The following is a 19,613-nucleotide window of genomic DNA, read 5'->3' on the forward strand; positions in this document are numbered from 1 at the left end:
TGTGCTGTAATTTTGTAGTGTTAAAATTTACTCACTTATGGCTTCTTTTTATGATTTACATGATACGTTTCCCACATTCCCACAGTCTGCAAGTGTAAATGATGTTGATGCACTGGGCTGAATGCAGGTCAATGGATTTCGTTGCAACTGCCCTGCGGGTTATGAGGGTACTCGTTGTGAAATTGACATTGATGAGTGCCAATCGGGACCGTGCCTCAATGGAGCAGGCTGCCTGGATCTTGTCAATGGGTGAGCAGGAGTGCTTTTTACTTTGGTGATGTGCCACTTAGTTTTCTTAGTAGCTGTAACCTGGATGCAGAGTGGAAGGCATTCTGCAGTTGGGCTTGAAATTATCAGGTGCACTTTATGCTACGTGTTCAACAAGTATTCTGGTAGTGTAGACATGAAGTAAAATTGTAATAGTACTACTACAGATTCTACAAGGAAATCTCAAATTTTAATGGAACCAGGTTCCCACAGTTCAAAGAATGGAAATGTGCCAAACCTAGAATGTATTACATAGTGAAATTCTGCTGTGTTGGAATAATCAACTAATGATCAGAATTCGTGATTAAGTTTCGATTAGCTCAGTCAATCTGTTTTGTTTTACCTAGTACATAGAAGTCTATATTGCTTGTAAAATAGCTGCTGTATTGTTTGATTCAAGTGGCACATGACTGGTGCGTAGCTGTTTGGGTTGAAGTGATAAGCAGAACATTGGTCGAGACAAAATCTCCCTGAAACACTGTTGGTAATGACTATATGATGTGAGCTTAGTTGAAGCAAGACATTTTAAAAATTAGACTGTTAGTTACCATCTGTCTGCTCCAGTGCTTTTTTTCTTCACTAACAAACATTATTCAAACTGTCTCTGCCATACATTCGCAGACTTCTACAGCTACAGGAGTACCGTGCATCTATCTTCGAGATCTGTGTACATTCGAATCAATGTGTGCCTCTCCACTCATCCTATATTTTATTCACAACAGAAATGCTAGTAATCACTTCCCTGTTCTGCCCCCCCTCCCCCCCTTTTCTTTCTCTTTTCATTGCTGTCTGTTCTCTCTTTTTTTTGCCTAGTATATGTAGTGTTCTCATTGTTAATTCTAGGTATAGTCTTCTCCATGCAACGTTGAGTGAGTGAAGGGTGTCTATGATGGGCTCAGCACATCTGTAGGTCACTGTCTGTGTCTATGTTTGTCTGTCTAGATGAAAATACGGGAAGTCTTGCAGCACTTGCTAGCTTGTTGGTTTTATGATGCCAAGACGCCTTAATGCTCTATGCTGATGTGCTTTCCTGCTGTTCTTAACTGTGCAGGTACGAGTGCAACTGCACTGATACAGGCTTCGAAGGCGCACACTGCGAGCGGAACATTGACGACTGCTACCCGGGGGCCTGCCTGCATGGTGGAACGTGTGAAGACCGTGTGCGTGGCTTTTACTGCCACTGCTATGATGGCTATGAGGGCAGTTCCTGCGAAACTGATGTACCGGACTGCGACCCTCCGAGGCCGTCTACGCCACCTTGCGAGAATGGGGCTGCCTGCCTTGAACGCTCCAATACGAGTCTCTACCGGGAAAACTACCTGGGGCTCTTCCAAAGCTTCAGTTATGCCACGGCCGCTGGATATGTGTGCCTCTGCCCACCCGGATTTAATGGAACAAGATGTGAAAACAACATAGACGACTGCCCTGGCCACAGCTGCAGTATCTATGGTCGCTGTGTTGACCTGGTGAATGCGTATCGCTGCGAGTGTCAAGCCGGATATGAAGGTGTCGACTGTGGAACTGAGGTGCATGTTCTCTCTTTTTCTCTTCTAGCTATTCAATACTGGTTAGAATTTAAAGTGTATGATGCGAGTGATAACCGTATTTACTCAATTTTATTTTGTTATTGTTTTTTCTGAAAGAGTTGACCTAAAGGTGCATATTAGAACAGACTACAAAAAATGAAGTTCCACAAGCTAAACAAATGCAAATTCAAATGCATCATTCAAATGGCCAGCATTTTAGAGCAGGTGTCGTACAACTCGGTTAAAAAAAATTTGGCAGAACCTGCCTTACGATGACTGTCTATGTTAATGTGATTAACATTCAAGCAATGTAGCGAGACTAGCGACATACTTCTTAAATAATGACGATGGTATAGCAGTGTCGGCATGAGTACAATGGCATGGCAGCGAGTGTATGACGACCATGGCGGGACGACATGTGTGTGACGATGATGGCGTGACAACGACATGATGAGAATTGGATGGCAAAGCTGGAATGATGATGATGGAACAACGGAGGAGGTACAGTCAATGCTGTTTGAACTTCCTTGGGGCCGTGAAAATGTCCGAAAAAATGGGCAGCCCGAAAAAAATCAATGCATGCTTTTACAGCTCCCAAGGGCTCAAATCACCACAGGCATGTCCGAAATAGCTCTGAAGGCCTGCCAGTACACTCATTAGGTGTATCAATGCTCTTACTGTGAAAGGAGATGGTGTGTGCACACGCGTATAATCAAAAAATACATACTGTGTTCCGTAACAGTGGCCTTTTTTCCACTCTTGGTATGCTTCACTGCAATAAATTGCATATGCTTGATTGCGTCGTACCGCTCTATGGTGGCGAAGCTAAGCTAACTTTCAAAACCTGCATTATGCACGCCGGACCCTTGCCAGACTTTTCCGGCTTCGAAGCTATCGGCAAGGTTGACAAAGGCGGGGTTGGCTCTGTTGCAGACAGCGGCGAATACTTTCAATGAAAAACATGGCACCGAACAGCAAAAAAGCTTGGTAGCAAATGTTGAAGCAGCTAGGCCTAGTTTTGTCGCAGTGGCTACAGCCGCTATCGGATCGGCATGAAAGAGCACTGGTTCTATGCTGCGAGATATCCAAATGGCGGTGGTGATGGCTTCAATTATTGCCGTTTCAGACCTATGGTCATGGCAAAAAAGTGGAAAATCGTATGGTGAATAGTTTCAGTGTTCTAAATTACATGTGCCCTTATACATTTTACGACCCCATAGTGCCAATTTTTTTTCTTTTTTAAATTCCGGCAGAACCTGTCTCGTGGTACTGTCAGGGCCACGAAGGTGGCCGAATTACCAGGCATGTTCGAAAAATCGGCTTTCTGAAAACATTTTACTGTGACAATGGCATGACAACAATAGTATGACGTTTCCGAAATTATGATGATGGCACAGTGACAACTTGACAATGACAGCGTGACGACGACAGCGTGATGAGAGTCGGATGATGAAGCTGATATGTAGATGATGGAACGACCACAACAGCATCGCAGCTGCTAGCACATACGTAGTGGCTCAAGGTAGCAGACAACCGAGTCATTGGTTTGGCGTAAGAGGCTAGATAGATATAGATATAGATTCAAAATGCCTGAAATAGGCAAAGGATGCTAATCGCATTAAAAGGCAGGCACATACATTTCACTGTTGCTACTGCAGAATGCTGGCCTTTTGCTTCAGATGCCATGTCTATACAAACCAAATGCCTCAAGTTATATTTATATAAATAACTTGTTTCCTTCACAAATGCCAAAACTATACTACAGTACTATACTACAGACTATACTACATGCGAGGTATGATCACTTTCGTGCTCTGCACCAGGCGCGTCGGTGTCTACGAGCGACAGTGTTTGCTGTAGGAATGCTGTTGCACCACATCCGATCCTGAGTTACGTGAAATGTTGCAAAAGTGATCGGAATTCCAAAAGCAATCGATCGCGAATACTGCTCCATGGCACTGCCGTCATCACTGATCGATGCATGAAATGCACTTCGTGCTGTCGGCAATATAGTTCTATAGCCTGGAGCAAAGCTTGCCAAAGCAGGCCAAAGGAATTTTGACAGTAAAGTTTTGCTTTACCATGCATTCCCTGTCTGCCCTGTTTCATTTTGCAACAACAAAATTCGTGTTCCACGAGCAAATGTTTTCGCTTTTGCTTCCGATTTCATTATTGCGGGGTTCAACTTTAGTTCCTATTTGAGCAATAGTTAGGTAAGTGTGGCCATCAATTGCTCACCGGCACACTAGGCTTTTTGGATAGCTTTGTCATGGCAGGCCTGCCTCACATCATTGTGAGGCAATCTGCCTCATATGGCGAGGCAGATTGGTTAGTTGAAATGGCCTGCTATGCTGTTCAGAAAACTTATTGGTGGGCAAGTTACAGTGTGCCGATAGGGTGTGGGTCAAATGCGTCTTGTTGCGGACATATAGAGCACCTCACCCTGACTTTCGTGCATCTGCTGCTTGCAAGGTTGTGAGCTAAAGCTAAAGACATCTCTGTGCAATTGCATGGCTCAAGATCTTAGCATGTGAGGAAGTTTATCGCCTAGGGGCTTGAGGATTCCATTCAGTGTTTCCACTCATTGCTGTACATTTTTGTAAATTATCACTGCTAATTTTTTTAAAGCTGCATGTGAACAATAAGTAAATGGTACCTGGGGACAGTTGGTGGTTTTGCATTTGTATTTAACAATATTGCACAATGAATAATGCCTCTAATATAACATTGCCAGGATGTGCATTCTTTGCATTGATGAAGACAATCACAGTGCCCTTTTTAAACGTCTGTGGTGGGAAGTGGGAGTCAGTTCTGCTTGGATATTCTGTTCGAAAAAGTCACAAGTACATGCTGGTTTTATGGGTGACAAATCATCAAAGTAATTGCTGTTTTTAGAGCATAATGTGACTGTCTTATTTGCTCGCATATTTTTTTTCCCAGGTGAACGAATGCGAGGCATACCAACCATGCCGCAATGGTGCCACCTGCCATGACAAGGTTGCCGACTATGAATGTACATGCGCTGACGGGTATGGTGACAAGAATTGCTCAACACTCCTGATTGGCTGCCGACAGGTGCCGTGCCTGAATGATGCCCGTTGTGAGCCGCTATTGACTGATGATGGGCAGCACTCGTACCGCTGCCATTGCCTGCCGGGCTTTGCTGGAAACATCTGCCAAACGGTTACAACTGCCTCCCTGAACAATGAATCCACTTGGGACCTCAACATTAGTGCAGATCGGCAGCGTGAAGGCGCGCTGGACCACCACAAGTTGAGGATGCAGTTCCGAACTACCCTTCCCACAGGTCTATTAGCACGCGTGGCCCTAGATAAAGATCACGTGCTGTTCATTGCGCTGTCCCAAGGCCGAGTGATTGTGAAATCTGCAGATGACTCGTTGGTCACCATCGGTGAGGGACTGAATAAAGCTGAATGGAAGGAACTGAATCTGGAAATGTTATTGGGATCGATATCCGTGTCCCTGACTGAAGGCCCCAACGCAACAGCCTTATTGCCTGGCTATGATCCGGCCACTCCGCTGGTTTCAGTTGTCCTTGGAAGTGGACAGTCTCATCGAGATGCTGCCAGTAGTGTGGCGAGCTTGCAAAAACAGAATACGAGTGGCTTTGTGGGTTGCTTGAGGGAAGTGTGGCTTGACGGAGTGCTGCAGTTGCCACGTGACCAGTCCGGGCTCTCTGAGGGTTGTCCACGTGAGGAGCAGTGCGTCACTGACACATGCAGTGGCCAAGGCAACTGTGTGGATCTGTGGGACCGGCATGAGTGTCACTGCCACCGACCCTACTATGGCGAGCGGTGTAACAACAGTACGTGTAACTTTTCTTAACTTTGGTATAGTTTTCCTAACACACAGCATTTTATCCTCAATGACACTGTGCAGACAGGTTAGAAAAATGTTGCCCTGTGCTAGCATCGACACTGTATTCAGCTGCTGGAAAAATGTTATTTGAAAATAAACTTTCCACACTTTCTTGGTGACCATGTTGTGCTGCTACTGAGCACAAAGGGAAGAAATGCAAATGAACGTCTGGATAGTGAGGTCTGGAGAAACATTAAAGAATCCTGACTGGTCAAAATAAAATTGGAGTCTCCTACAACTCCACTTGTAACCTAGGTGTAGCTTTGGGACATCTAATTGATTCATGCCAGCCAACTGAACTTGGTGAAATCGACTAAAAACTTTTATTTGGAATGCAGATATATATATGTATATATATGTGGTGCCTGTTCATGTTCTGTGTCGGTGATTGTTCTGCTTACCCCGCACGTCCATCGCAAATGTGACAGATCGCGTTTATGTACACGATGAAGAATGCAAAGGTATCGCTCAGCGAAAGCAGTTCACGGCACCGCACGCGAGCCAGCCCATCTTTGTTCTCCTCTTCATCCAAACTCCGCTCGCACGTATATATATATAGACTGGTTCAGTCTGCACTGTTCTCAAGTAGTCACGAAGATTTATGTGTCAACGAGCTCAGCTTTCATCCCTCCTGCTCTGTAAGATGTTCACCTTCATCCACATAATGCAAATCCACTGATGCTGTTTGTGTAGCTGCTGTAGCATTTCTTACACAACATTTAAGACTGTCTGAATGCACCGTATATGACAGCCTGCTTACTACCAGTGAGGGGCCGAGAACTGCTTGATTGCGTGCTTTCTTGAATTCATAGGCTATGAAAAAGCCTTTTTAGGTGGACATACTTCTAACCCTTCAATATATGCAAAATTTACGTACTCCTGTGCAGGCTACCCGGCGGCCACCTTTGGTCATCACAACAGCTTGAGCTTCACCAGGCTGCGTGTGAAGCCTGAACACTGGGGCAGCCTTGGCCTGGGAGTTGAGGCTACCCTGTTTGTACGCACCCGGAGCCCCTCTGGCCTGCTCTTCTACATTGGTGCAGAGCCCTCGCCTACACAGTCTTCATCGGGTGACGAGAGCTTCTTAGCTGCCCGGCTTCGTGATGGCCGACTTCAAGTGCTTCTGCTGAGCAGTTCCACTGGTGGTGCCGGAGCTACCTACATGCCTAAGATTCTGCACCCATCCAAGTTGCGACTGGATGATGGCAAGCTTCACTTTGTCCAGGTGGGTTGACGTGTTTAGATTCAAGCAACATAATTCAAGTGAAAAACAGTCTTTCTCAGCATACTCTGGAACTGATTTTGAGGAGGTTTGTTGGAATTGAAAAAAGAAAAAAACAGGTAACATCTACGGATTGTTAGGAGCAGATTTCTTTTTTTAGGCTTTTTGATTACTTTGAAAAAATTGCAGAAAAACTGAGAATAAAAAAAAAGTTTAGAAGTCTAACGCTGCAGTGAAAAAAGATATATCATTGTAGCTGTGAACTGCATTAAACTAGGACCTCCAAGATAGACAAAATTGATGTAGATGTTATACGCTGCTCCCCGGTATTCTACCAGTAATTTGTGAATAGGATATTTGCAAAACTTGCATAAACAATATAGGGATTTCACATAAGCTCAGAGCTAACATGTCATGTTTATCCACTGAGACGCTTTAATACATGATGCAGTTTACAGAATCATAATGTCTGTTTCTGATGCGAAGTTATAGTGTTGTAGACATTGCACTTCAATATTTTGTTTTGGCGATTTGTAAAAATGAAAAATAAAAGGACTTAAATCAGAATGTTGATATTAAGTCAGAATTTAATTTCCTTTCTTTGCAGGTTTCAATTCTGACTTCCATGGCCGCTTTTCTAGGGGGGGGTTGAATGTAAAACGCTCGTATTAAGGAACCCCAGGTAGTCAGAATTAATTCAGAGACCTCCACTACAGTGTCTCTCAATACCACTGTACAGCTTCCAGACATTAAGTTCCACAATTCAGTTCAATTCAAATTTTTCTCTTGAATGTTCAGCAGTTTAGTGGTTGCCCAGGAAGATCAGTTCTGTGTTTGGCACATACAGTGCTTAGCGATTCGAATGCTATAATTCGACCGCATGGTGGACGGCACTTTTTGCACCATCAGTGAGTGCTGGGTGCTTGCTTGGGGGTCAAATGCAGTCACAATGCGATGCGTCACAAAGGTCCTCACTTTCATCATGTGCCATAATGCATCATCTTGGTGGACCCAGTGCCCGCCGGTGACTCAAAAAGTGCCAGCAGCCATGTGCTCTGAGTATCACATTTAAATCGCTGAGCACTGTATATATTTGAATGGGCAGTTGGCTCCGAGCTGCAGCTTTTTAAAGGGGCCCTGAAACACTTTTCTGTCTAATCATAGAATGACATCACTATTAAATTACGTCACCTCATGAATCTTGTGCTGGAAAAAAATGATTGAATCCTTCATGCACAAGCGAAGTTAAACGTAGTTATACGACCTAGGAGCAGCTTTCCCTTTGCTTTCATTTCCACTACTGCGCTGGAAGCTACGCCGGGGAGATGGCTAGGGGGCACAAGGGAGCAATGCCCCTCTGGCCCCGCTCAAAGGTTGAATGTCTCGCGGGGAGATTGCTCGTGGCGGCACCCCATGCCAGCTGCGATATCTATGTTACACTTTTCATCTTGGAGGCCACGCGCAGCAGACGCAGCAACGCCCAACTGTCATGTGCAGACTGGCAGTCGAAATATGAAAGGGTTTATCTGTCTCTTCGAGATCGCATACAAATATATCTTTCATTTATTTAACTCAAATGAGCAGTAATTGTACGAGGTCTGTTAGAAAAGTATCCGACCTTATTTTTTTTGTTGAACACCTGATGGATATGAAACAAGCGCGCTTGCATCAGCCGACCTTGAATTTTCGTGCGCATGCGCAAATTTTTTCCCGCCTGCCAATAGCGTCAGTCGCTGGGACGCAGCATTTGAGTGAGGTATTGCGCAGTGTTCTCGTCGGTTTTTTTATTGCAAGGAAAATGACAGAGCGACTGGAGCAGCGCTACTGCATCAAATTTTGCCATAAACTGGGCGACAGCCAAGTGGAAACCATTCGGATGGTTCAGACGGATTTCCGTGATGATGCTATGAGCAGCACACAGATTAAGGAGTGGTACAACCGGTTAGACGGCCGCGCATCGGTGGAGAGCGAGCCACGCTCCGGTCGGCCATCAACATGACAAAATGACCAGGTCATTGCCGAAGTGAACACTGTGGTGATACGGGACCGTCGTGTGACTATCCGAGAAATTGCGGAAGAGGTGGGCATCAGCACTTTTTCTGCACATTCCATTATGACCAAAGATTTGGCCATGAAGAGAGTTGCGGCAAAATTCGTGCCGAAGCTGCTCACGGTGGAGCAAAAGCAACTTCATGTTGAAGTCTCACAGAACATGCCGGATTCCACAAACAGTGACCCCGACTTCATGAACACCAAAATCACTGGTGACAAGTCTTGGGTGTACGGGTACAACCCGGAAACCAAATCCCAGTCGTCACAGTGCAAGCATTCCACGTCACCAAGACCAGAGAAGGCCTGCCAAGTGTACAGCAACGTCAAAGTGATGCTGACTGCTTTCTTTGACTCCCGCGGTGTGGTACACCACGAGTACGCACCACAGGGTCAAACAATCTCCAAAGAGTACTACAGGGATGTCCTCCGTCGCTACGTGATGCTGTGCAGCGCAAGAGACCGGAGTTGTGGTCAACAGGAAATTGGCGCATCCATCACGACAATGCTCCTGCACATTCCTCGCACTTGATTCAGACTTTTTGGCGAAAAAACAGACTCCTGTAGTTCAACAGGCTCCTTACTCTCCTGATATGCCCCCCGCAACTTCTGGCTGTTTCCAAAAATCAAGAGGCCATTGAAAGCAGCGCGATTTCAGACAAGAGAGGACATTATGGCTGCAACGACAGCTGAGCTAAACTCTATTCCGAAAGAGGCCTTCTTGGAATGCTTCCAACAATGGCAGCTGAGAGAAGTGTGTGGAGTCCCAATGAGACTACTTTGAGGGTGATTAGGTTTTCAATGCTCCAGTTATGCCAGTTTTTTTTTCTTTGGCCAAAGGTCGGATACTTTTCTAACAGACCTCGTATTACTGAGAATTGTCTTGCGATTGCAAAATCGAAAAATTGATATTGTGTGTCCAGCTGCTTGCGATGGTGCTGCATGACGGCATTGTGGAAGCGAGAGCAGCCGATTTTTCACCAGTGTTGTACGGAACGGCGTTCCTGGAACTAGTTCCTTTTGGGAGGAACGGAGGAATGCCACCGTTCTGTTAAGGGTTGGTGGAACTGTAACGGTAACGTGTTGGGTTTATGAAGGAACGGCAGAGGGAACGGGGTTCCTTCTGTAAATGTTCCACGGCATTGAACAAATGCACGCACGCATATACGCAGCACATCATGCAGAGCGGATGGGCGACCGCGTGAGGCGCAAAGAACTACCGCTTTCCTGTCACGTGACTGACTATGGTGCTTTTTTTTTTTCCTGAGTTCTCCGTTATATTTACAACGAAGCTGTATATGGCTAGTCGATTCGTCCCTCTGTCGCCTGTACGCAGAAACTATCATCATCAGCAATGGCTCGAGCGTCGTCGTCTTCTTCCACAGCTCGCTCGTTGGTGCCCCTCGGCGCAACCGCGCGAACGCGCTCTTGCCACTGATCCCGCATTCGTCGTTTTCTTCCACGGCTGGCTCCGTTCCCGCTCTTCATTACAGCGTAGAATTTCACTTCTCTTCTGTCGTAATGGGGAGGCCCCGTTTACGAGGGTATGAGCCATTGCTTAAGGGGGTATGAGCCATTCATTGTCTTAGGTGGCAGACAGATTTAATTTTGAAGCATTTTAATTTTGAAGAATCGCAAACAGCAATGTGACAACAGCGAACTGCGGGCATACCAGTAGTCAGTGACGTCGTTTTCTCCATCGCAGTAGAACGTGTGTGTAACCTCATTAATGAACACAAGGACGTAACTTATAATTGAGAAAGACTTTAATGTACCGTCGGCATTAACCCAGTGATAAACACCGAGGCCGCATGTTTCAGCTTCGCTGGTTAACCATCTCTACGGAGTGCTTAGCTGGTGACAATTTTTTTTATGACTGGGCTTCAAGACTGTCACGTGATGCTCCCTCCTGTAGTTCATTTTTTAATTTAATTTATTATATTGGTGCATGTGAGTAACTTTCTATTTGCACTTCTGAAGCGCAGTATCCTGACTGCTCATTTGAAGACCGAAGTGGAGTGTCATATGTGTTGCACGTGTAATAGACGAACACCAAAGTTTCAGTTAGACATGTCTAGAGAGTATATCCAGTGCTATCTGAAAAAATTAGTCTAGGAGCATTTCTTTGAATTCTTTCTATCTCCAGATAATCTGCTGGCAGCGATATTCAGATTCGTATGATATATGTAGTTCGATGTGAGTTTCAAATTGCTCACTTTATTTCGCCTCAGGATAACCCATCACTATATCTTAATTTAAAAAATCAAATTTAACGTTAATGTAACGACACATTCCAATGTTCGAAGTGTAACTGGAACGCGTTCTTCTTGCATTAAAGGAACTTGTAACGGGAACTCGTTTCAAGATTGGGAAGGAACAAGGAACAAGCTTTCGTTCCTGTTTTAGAGGAACATGTACAAAACTGTTTTTCACTGCTTTTGACGCAAGATTGTAAATTTCCTGCTGCATGCAGTGCAATAATATATCTCGCATGTTCACGGAAACCTCGTTAACAGATCAACATTTTCTTGCTATTTTCAAAAAGTATTTCAGGGCCCTTTTAACTGGCGGCACCTCCAAACGAGCGAATGGCAAGCTAAAGCATCGGTGTGCACTGCATTGATTTTCCCTGTGCTGGACTTGTTTTCTCCTTGGTCAGGTGTGGCTCAACGATTCGTGGCTTGGAGCAGCAGTGGACGGTCAGGAGGGCTTGGAACCCCCGATGAGTGGCAGCGGTAACGTCATTGCCCCCCACATTATCTATCTTGGATGGCTGCAGACACAAAGTCAGCCACCCCTCAGGCGCCGGCGCCGGCAGGCTGCAGTGGGGGGTGGTTCTTCCTGGCTGGGAGAGCTCACCGATTCCGTTGGCAATGTCGACGCATTCAAGGGAGTGCTTCAAGACTTTAGGGTATGTTGGCAGCAGCAAGTTTGTTGCCGTTTTTACCCTCACTTGACAGCCTGGTGACGCTTGCTCACCTTAGCTCACATGACCTTTCTGGAAGAATTCAACAAATGTATGGAATTCATTTCTCCAAATTCTTTTTTTTTCGTGGTGGCACGTAGGAAAGGCACATAAGGAATACAGTGGAATCCAGATTATACGACTTTGAGGGGACCACGCAAAACCGTCATATAATCCGGGCGTCGTATAATCGAAAAACTAAAAATATTGGCAGTGACGCTCACTCTTGCCCAAAAAACGCGTGCAGACCGCCAGAATAGGTAAGCCCGCGGCACAAACCTGCGCTGCTTCCAAAGAAGGTAGATTAAATTATTAAAAAATTACCGTATTTATTAGATTGTAACGTGAGTTTTTTCTTTTCATAATTTTCGTTACCTGAACTCGACCCTCGCATTACATTCGAATAATGGCAAAATTTATCATTTTAAAACAAATATTCTAAATCCCGCGATTTTTACCATTACGTTGGCAACCTGTAACTTTACATCTCAATCCAATCCATAGACAAGTTGACCGAAGTCAGAACTTGTTTTTGGTTAGGAATCGACGCTGTTTTCGTTGTGCTTGTGGCTGGTTATGACGCTGCTATAGACCTACGCCATGTTTGTAAACAGCGGTAGGCACCGTCGATATATTTTAGGCCCTATAGCGACGTCGCGTAGGCTCCGCCCAACGTTTGGCTCCGCCCACGTTCGCCGCCACCGCTTGCACGCGCGGATGGCGCATTTTTTTTTTTTTAATGGGGTGGAGGAGCTAAAACCACGATTTCGTTATGAAGCACACAGTAATGGGGGCGCCGGACTAAGTTTGACTACGTGAGACTCTTTAATGTGCACCCAATGCACGTTCTTGCATCTCGCCCCCATCGGGATACGGCCGAACGAGACGCCAGGCCTAGCTCGTTGACCGCCGCAGTGACGGCCGACAGCGCTTGCGGCCTGGCCTGCTGCTCATCATTGTGCGCTTATTTTCGACAACACGATTAACGTGGGCTTAAATGAATCGGTTTTGTCGGTGTCGTTGGTGCGAATAACAAACGAAACGTAGTACTTGCAAGCCAGCCGAGCCGCCTCGCTGAAACGGCCGGTGCTTCGGTTTCCGTCTGCGAGACGAAATGCCGTCGGGTCGTTGCTCCGGATCGCGCCGGTGGTTTAGTACTGGGCGCTGCTTTACGAAACGCTCGCAAATTCGAGATAGCTTTTCTATTAAGAACTATTTTATGTTAAAAACAAGCTGTAGCCGATTTCTACGTTGCCGTGAGCGGCGATAGAAGCGATCGCCTCGGCGATGGGACCGGCAAGGTACCGGCCCTACGGCGACGCCGCCTGTGTAGGCCCGCGCAATGTGAGCTAGCTGTTGTACGCGGCCGTCCGATCGCTCCAACTCTGTACTAATACTGTACATTTTGTTTCGCGCTTGAAATTTAACTGACACGTTTAGGCGCATTTATGACTTCCACACTGCAATAAACGCAGCTGTGAGCCTGCTGCCTGCGTATGTGAACGTGTGATAGGATATTTACACTGCTGGTGGCTCAATTCTTTGAGATGAAAACAAATTCGAATGTGACGTGTTTTGTGGGGCATCTGCTCGCTCGACCTACATTCAAGGCTAATCCTAATCTAGCTTTCCCAGAGTGCGGCAAGCAATTATAATGGCACGCTAATAAGGATCCTAAGATCGTATATGATCCTAAGATCGTAACCATCCTAAGATCGGCTAATGCACGCCAATCAAAATAAAAGAGAAGCTTAATGGTTACGAAATGTTTTGCGCATGATGGATGATCTGGTATCATAATCCAACTTTCGCTTTTTACCGTAGCGGCCCATTGCTTGCGACTGTTTTCATCAACAGGAAATCTATAAAAACTTTAGTCTCTTGCGTACTTCGACGCAACTCAGCTCATCCACATACTGCGTTTCTTTCATTGTAAAATCGTAGACTAAAGACCTCACAGATGGAACCGCACAACCACCCGCGAAACCCAGCGGCTGCTGTGGTAGGCGCGACACGGGCGGCGGCTCGGCGGCGGAGTGCCTACCAAGCGAAACTAAATTCCGACAACAGCGCCACCGCATTTTCGTGACGTAGCGCCGTGGTGTAGGTCTATACCCTACGGCCTTTTGCGGTTCGACTCTATTCATTCGCGACATTATGGTGACGCAGCGCATTCAGTATGACGGTCGCTTCGAGAGACGAATAAATTTGATGGCTGTGGAGCTTGGAAAGTCCGCCGCGGCTCGGTGTATCGACGTCAAGGAGTCGGCAATTTGTGGATGGCGGGACCAGCGGCAGGCCCACTTTAAATGCAAAGCCAGTCAGGAAGGCTTTGTGAAACATGAAGTGGCCTAGTACTGACCCCAAATGAAATGGTTGTGTGGTCTTTTTAGAAGTACTTAAATCTCGAACAAGCTCGACGGCATGGAAGATGACAATTCTCGGGGAATCACTTTTGGAGATAGTTTCGCTTTCGCAAGACTCGGCTCGTCCCGGCACTACAGTGTACCGGCATCCTTGAAGTATACTGCCGACAGCTCTTTTGGCGCTGATGACGAGCTTAGGACAGCGCCAGAAACAGTTGTCGGGTACGCTTTTTGTGCCGAGTCGCGCAAAATTTCACGAAAGTGATCGCCCGAGAAGACCGCCCAAGGAAAGCTCCATCTAGCTCCTCTTCAGACGACTGTGATTAGGGAAGAGAACGTTTCCGAATTGCGATTCCTTGAATAAAGGTACCATTTCTTTTTCCGCTCATCTCACGTTACATTAGCGATTTTATTTTGTTTATTTTGCGTGACTGGAAAGTCGCCCCTCGCATTAAATTCGGGTAAATACGGTATTGCACACCCGTTAGCAGCCGCCTGCAGTGTGCTTACGTGCTAGCCTCCGTCTACTTAGAACTTTGCCCCTCCCACGTACGATACCTGAGAGGCGTCATACAAGGCGGGTCGGCGTAAAATTTCGTCGTATAATCAAGGTTGTTAATGCAGTTAAACCTGCTTATAACGAACCTCCCTATAACGAATTCCTGGATATAACAAAGTTTTTCTATTCCCCGCCGTTACTCCATAGAAGCACATGTATTTGAGACCTCTACGTAACGAAGTGGCAGCGGGAGACCCCCTCGATATAACGAATTTTCCCCTCCGACAACCTAGAGATTTCGCCCCAAATTTTGTCATTTTTGCGCGAGCGTGCAAGTAGAACCAGAAGCACCTTCTCCGCTGCAACAGAATGCAAAGCGAGCGCACGTGTGCGTGCATGCAGTGTGCGAGGCGGGCCTGCATCCCTCGACCCGGCGATCTTGCCGCTGCGGGCGTGACCTTTCCCCCTCCCTTCATTCAAACCTGATCCTGCCGCTGGCTGCAGCTGGCCTAGCCCGCCAAGCCGGCACTCTCTCCTTTTCCAGTTGATGTTGCCGACGCGCTGGTACACGCTGTGACACATCACACTCGATGAGTGCGGACACGCGCTGTCAAACGCTGGCGGCGTGCGGAAGCGCCGTTGGAGAAGTGAGCGAAGTGACCTTTGTGCTGTTGTCTATCGCTTCAACGCAAACTGAGCGCCGAGAACACACAGCACGCACAAAGCTACGAGCCGTTGACTGCTAGACTCTGCCCTAACGCAGATCGCTTTCAAGATACGGCCCGCGCGACCGCGCGCCGCCGCGCAGTACAACGTCGCGCAGTACAACGTCGCGCAGTACAACGTCGCGCAGTACAACGTCGCGCAGTACAACGCCGCGCAGTACAACGCCGCCCCGCTATCCCTCCCCCCTCGCTCCCTTGCCGGTGCCTCGAGCGCAACGGAAGAAGGCGCGCTTCCTCCCTGCTTTTCTTGCGCGCGTGAGATTTAGACGCGGTCGTCGGCTCCCCTTGCACGTTTTCACTCGCACATACATTTCACTCGCACGTACATTTCACTCGCGTATAAAGTTATCGCCCTTGGGCTTTATACGGAATATCTATGAGCCAAAACCAATTTTAGGGCCACAACGCATCATAGACACCATCTTTATATAGCAAATACGGATCTCAAGGGCCATGCTTTTGCTGGTGGAAACCGAAAATACGTCATAGTTGTTGCCCCCGGCACTTTGGGCGGCCAATGCTATCGTCAAGCCACGAAGCCAAGCGACGTGAAAAGTCAAAATGGCCGCTCGGGCCGGCGCGGGGTGACAGTTTGCAACATATGATGCGGGAACGGCCCCACAGTTGCGACGCAACAGCAGGGTTACCAATGCATTGGGTTCTATGGGAGCTGTGCCGGGACCGGCCGAAAACGACGTAACAGCCTGGAAAACGCAGCCCCCGGGAACGTAACAGCGGGGTTCTACTGTAACACTATATGGCGCTACGATGTCATCGTGACGCTCGCTCTTCGTTTCCGATGCCTTGCGCTTGTGCGAAACGACACGTGTCCACGCGTCCGGTACCTGGTGTGACATTCCAAGGATGAGTGCTTCGACCCAAACGGAAAACGGGCGCGCGTTACTATTAAGGGCGCGTTAGAATCGAGTAAATACGGTAAGCGTTTCTTTTTGGAATTTTTGTGCCGAACCTGCATATAACGAAATCCTCTTTATAACAAAGTTTTTTGGGAATTTGTCAATTTCGTTATATCCAGGTTTAACTGTACATTATACCTTTGCTGGGACCAAAGCAATTCTTCATAAAATGTGGTCGTCACATAACTGGGGGATATATAATCGAGGTTCCACTGTACATGCAAGTGCCCAGATGTCTCCCGATTCTAACATTTGCATGCACTAGTTGGGCTGGCAGTTGGGAATTTGATAGTCTTCGAACCAAAATGCAGCTCTGAATTCTGCTTGGCAGTTCTCACACTAGGTGTCTTTGTGTGATTTCTGCTCTTGGTCACCGGAACATGTGTGGGGAGCAAACTGGCAGCTCCAATGGCTGTGGCTGCTGCCAGTTTCAAACCACTATCAAGTGGCTCAGATATAGACCAAGCTGAGTGATCTAAAATGTATATTCGCAAGCATGATTTACTGCTGGCAAGCCAAGCAAAGGAGTTGAAGTCTCGACAAATGGAATGCTTAGCCATGTTGGTGGTGTGAGAAGTTGGTGCTTAGGAGTTATAGGGTCCATCTATGTAAGTGACACAAGAATCTGTGTTTCTAGCTGTGCTTTTTTATTTTCAGAGAAATGCTGCAAAATGAAACTGTTATGAGCTGAATGCAATGGTTAAAATCTTGCATACTAATATTCTTTTTGCTGGTATGTCGCTGCCGGCACCAAGGGTAACACTTTTTGGGTCATAATTTATTCTCAATATACAGTAATACCTCGTTAACTCAAAGTAGTAAAGACCGGAAAAAATTTCGAGATAAACAAATTTTCAAGATAAGCAAAGTTGCGGAAATTGCAGTGAAAAGTCGAGTTCTTTCAAAAAAATTCACTACTGACCAGCTTTTCTACAAGAGCTTCAAAACTTCTAAATGTGCAAGGATAAGAACCTTCTGCAAGACCTTCAGAAATAGTTTATGCTGCTCTTTGTGGCAAAACACACCAACTTAAATTAACGACGCACGCGTCATGCCAGTTTCGGCGTGTATGTGCTGCTCTCATATCGGCAACACCGGCGATACGTCGCTCAAAGTTGTTGCTTGCGTGGGGTTCAACTTGTAGGCAACGAGTGAACGCGACAGCCATGTCCATCGCGTAGCTTGTTGCCGTCGCACGCAAGATCGCTTGCATGGGGTTTATACTTTATTTAGTGCAGGAAAAACTTCGTAAGGCTGGTCTGCTTCGCGGCAGCACTTGGACCTAGAAAGGCGTCCTCGAGCTGCTCTACACATTGTGTGAGCTGATCATTCGCGCCGCTGCACTCAACTTTAATTCACAGCAAGCGAAGCATGCTTCTTGTTTCAGCTAATGTTGGCACCTCTTGAGGTCCTTCGTTGTCGTCGCCATCGTCTTCACTGTCCCCTCCGTTTGTTTGCCGTCCCAGCGATTTTGGCGTCAGTAAATTCACCTGTCACTGGTACATCCTGCTTGCATAGAGTGTGTGCTATGTGTGTTACGTAGAATAAAAGTAAAATGGAAGTCACACCATTGATCGTAAATCACGAGTGTTGCGTAAAGCGAACAAAATGGAGGCCGTCAAGCATGCTATTTTGCAGGGTCTGCCTACGTGCACGTCTCTCCCGTTACATGACGTGCCACATAGTTGCTTGACAAAGTTGTTATGCTGCTAAGTTCCGACTTCACATTTGGGGAAAGCGTCAGCGTTGTGGTAGGCGTGGCAGCTTCACACGAAGCTTGTTAAATGGTTCGGCGGCAGAGTTTTTCTTCCAGTCTTAGTAAAGATTTCAAGATATCCGCAATAAATACATGGCATGTATGGGAAATGGTTCAGCGCCGCGGAAAATTTCGACTTAGCCAATTTTTCGAGATGTGCAAGTTCGAGTTAACGAGGTATTACTGTAGTTAGACCAGGGTTTCTCCAACTGGGTTTAGCAGAACTGGGTTCTGCGATTGGTATTTTAGGGTTCTGCAAGTGGTCAGAATGAATCCAACCCCATCTTGTTTTTCTTCATTCACTTCCACAATTTATCGATTTAGAAAATTAATTTAGCATCACATTTTGGATTTAATGAAGCCATCGCACGCCACACCCATATTTTGGTAATCTCCGAGCAGCGCAACAGCGTCGCGCAAGACTCATCATTGTATGATTTGCAGACCCACTGTGACCATGCTGAGCACATTTAATACATACTCGCGAGCGCAGTTTGTAACGCGTGAGCAGGAATCAGGCTTAGCGATGCGATCGGTATATTGAATGCCATTCCACAGCATGAATGATATGCGACATCTTTTGTGCGACCAACAGTTTGTTTGCCTGAAGACTACATTTATGGCACGTGGTACCTAGAGCGGTAGCTATACGTACAACTTGTGGAGCATTACAGTGGGCAGCATAGCGCGGAAAAAAACTGCATGCCTATATATTTTTGTGAGCTCCTTTAAGAGCTATGGCCTTCGAGATTAAAGACAACACGCCAAACCGCAAAGGACGGAGGCCACATGCAGACTTGGGTGGTGCTACTTTGGTTAGGCGGATCCAGAAAGAATGAGGCCCCCTTCCCCCGAGACATGCCGGGACTTCAGCCCAGGCAGCATAGGATGGCGATGACACTGGTCTTTTCCCCCACCTCCACACACACACTTTTCTGGCACAAAACGACGTGCCGAGAGGTGGGGCACGTTAGAATAATTCCTGGCACCAACTTTGCGATTGCCACTTTTTTTGCATAGTTCTTCTTGTGGAGTTAGTGATTACTAAATTTATAGGCACGGGACCACCATCGTGTCGTTTGCTCCGAAACCACTAGCGCGCTGTGCTGGACCTCCAGGTACGCTCTGGCACCAACGGCACAGAAAGAATGTTGCCGTTGCATTCTGCCTGCGAATCTTTCACTTGCGCAATAAAAACAGCTCAAACCAGGGAACACCTGCAGAAACTCTCAAGCTGACTGCTGAAATGCACATGTGAAAACAAAACCACATGCTGAGTGTACTTCATTTTGCCACTCTTAAAATGTTGCCAAACTACTGTACAGTTCAACTGCAATATAAAAGTTTACAAATATGGAGGAATGGTTTTCTCCATTCCCATGTATTTCTCCATTCCCAAAACCACTGCATAAATTTTTATGAGGTTTCTTGCATTTAAAAAG

General features: G+C 46.6%; 1 protein-coding gene across 2 annotated transcripts in view; it reads left to right on the top strand.

The window, feature by feature from the left end:
• Positions 1 to 19,613, top strand: part of LOC119437422 (protein crumbs) — a 216,164-nt gene that overhangs the window by 130,348 nt on the left and 66,203 nt on the right. For both annotated transcript variants that reach the window (XM_049660519.1, XM_037704451.2), the window contains exons 14-18: positions 128 to 249; positions 1,319 to 1,793; positions 4,734 to 5,619; positions 6,560 to 6,897; positions 11,603 to 11,854. In XM_049660519.1, the coding sequence (XP_049516476.1) occupies positions 128 to 249; positions 1,319 to 1,793; positions 4,734 to 5,619; positions 6,560 to 6,897; positions 11,603 to 11,854 (2,073 nt within the window). The remainder of the gene's footprint in view (positions 1 to 127; positions 250 to 1,318; positions 1,794 to 4,733; positions 5,620 to 6,559; positions 6,898 to 11,602; positions 11,855 to 19,613) is intronic.

The sequence above is a fragment of the Dermacentor silvarum genome, chromosome 1 (genome assembly GCF_013339745.2).
Source record: "Dermacentor silvarum isolate Dsil-2018 chromosome 1, BIME_Dsil_1.4, whole genome shotgun sequence".
Lineage (NCBI taxonomy): Eukaryota > Metazoa > Arthropoda > Arachnida > Ixodida > Ixodidae > Dermacentor > Dermacentor silvarum.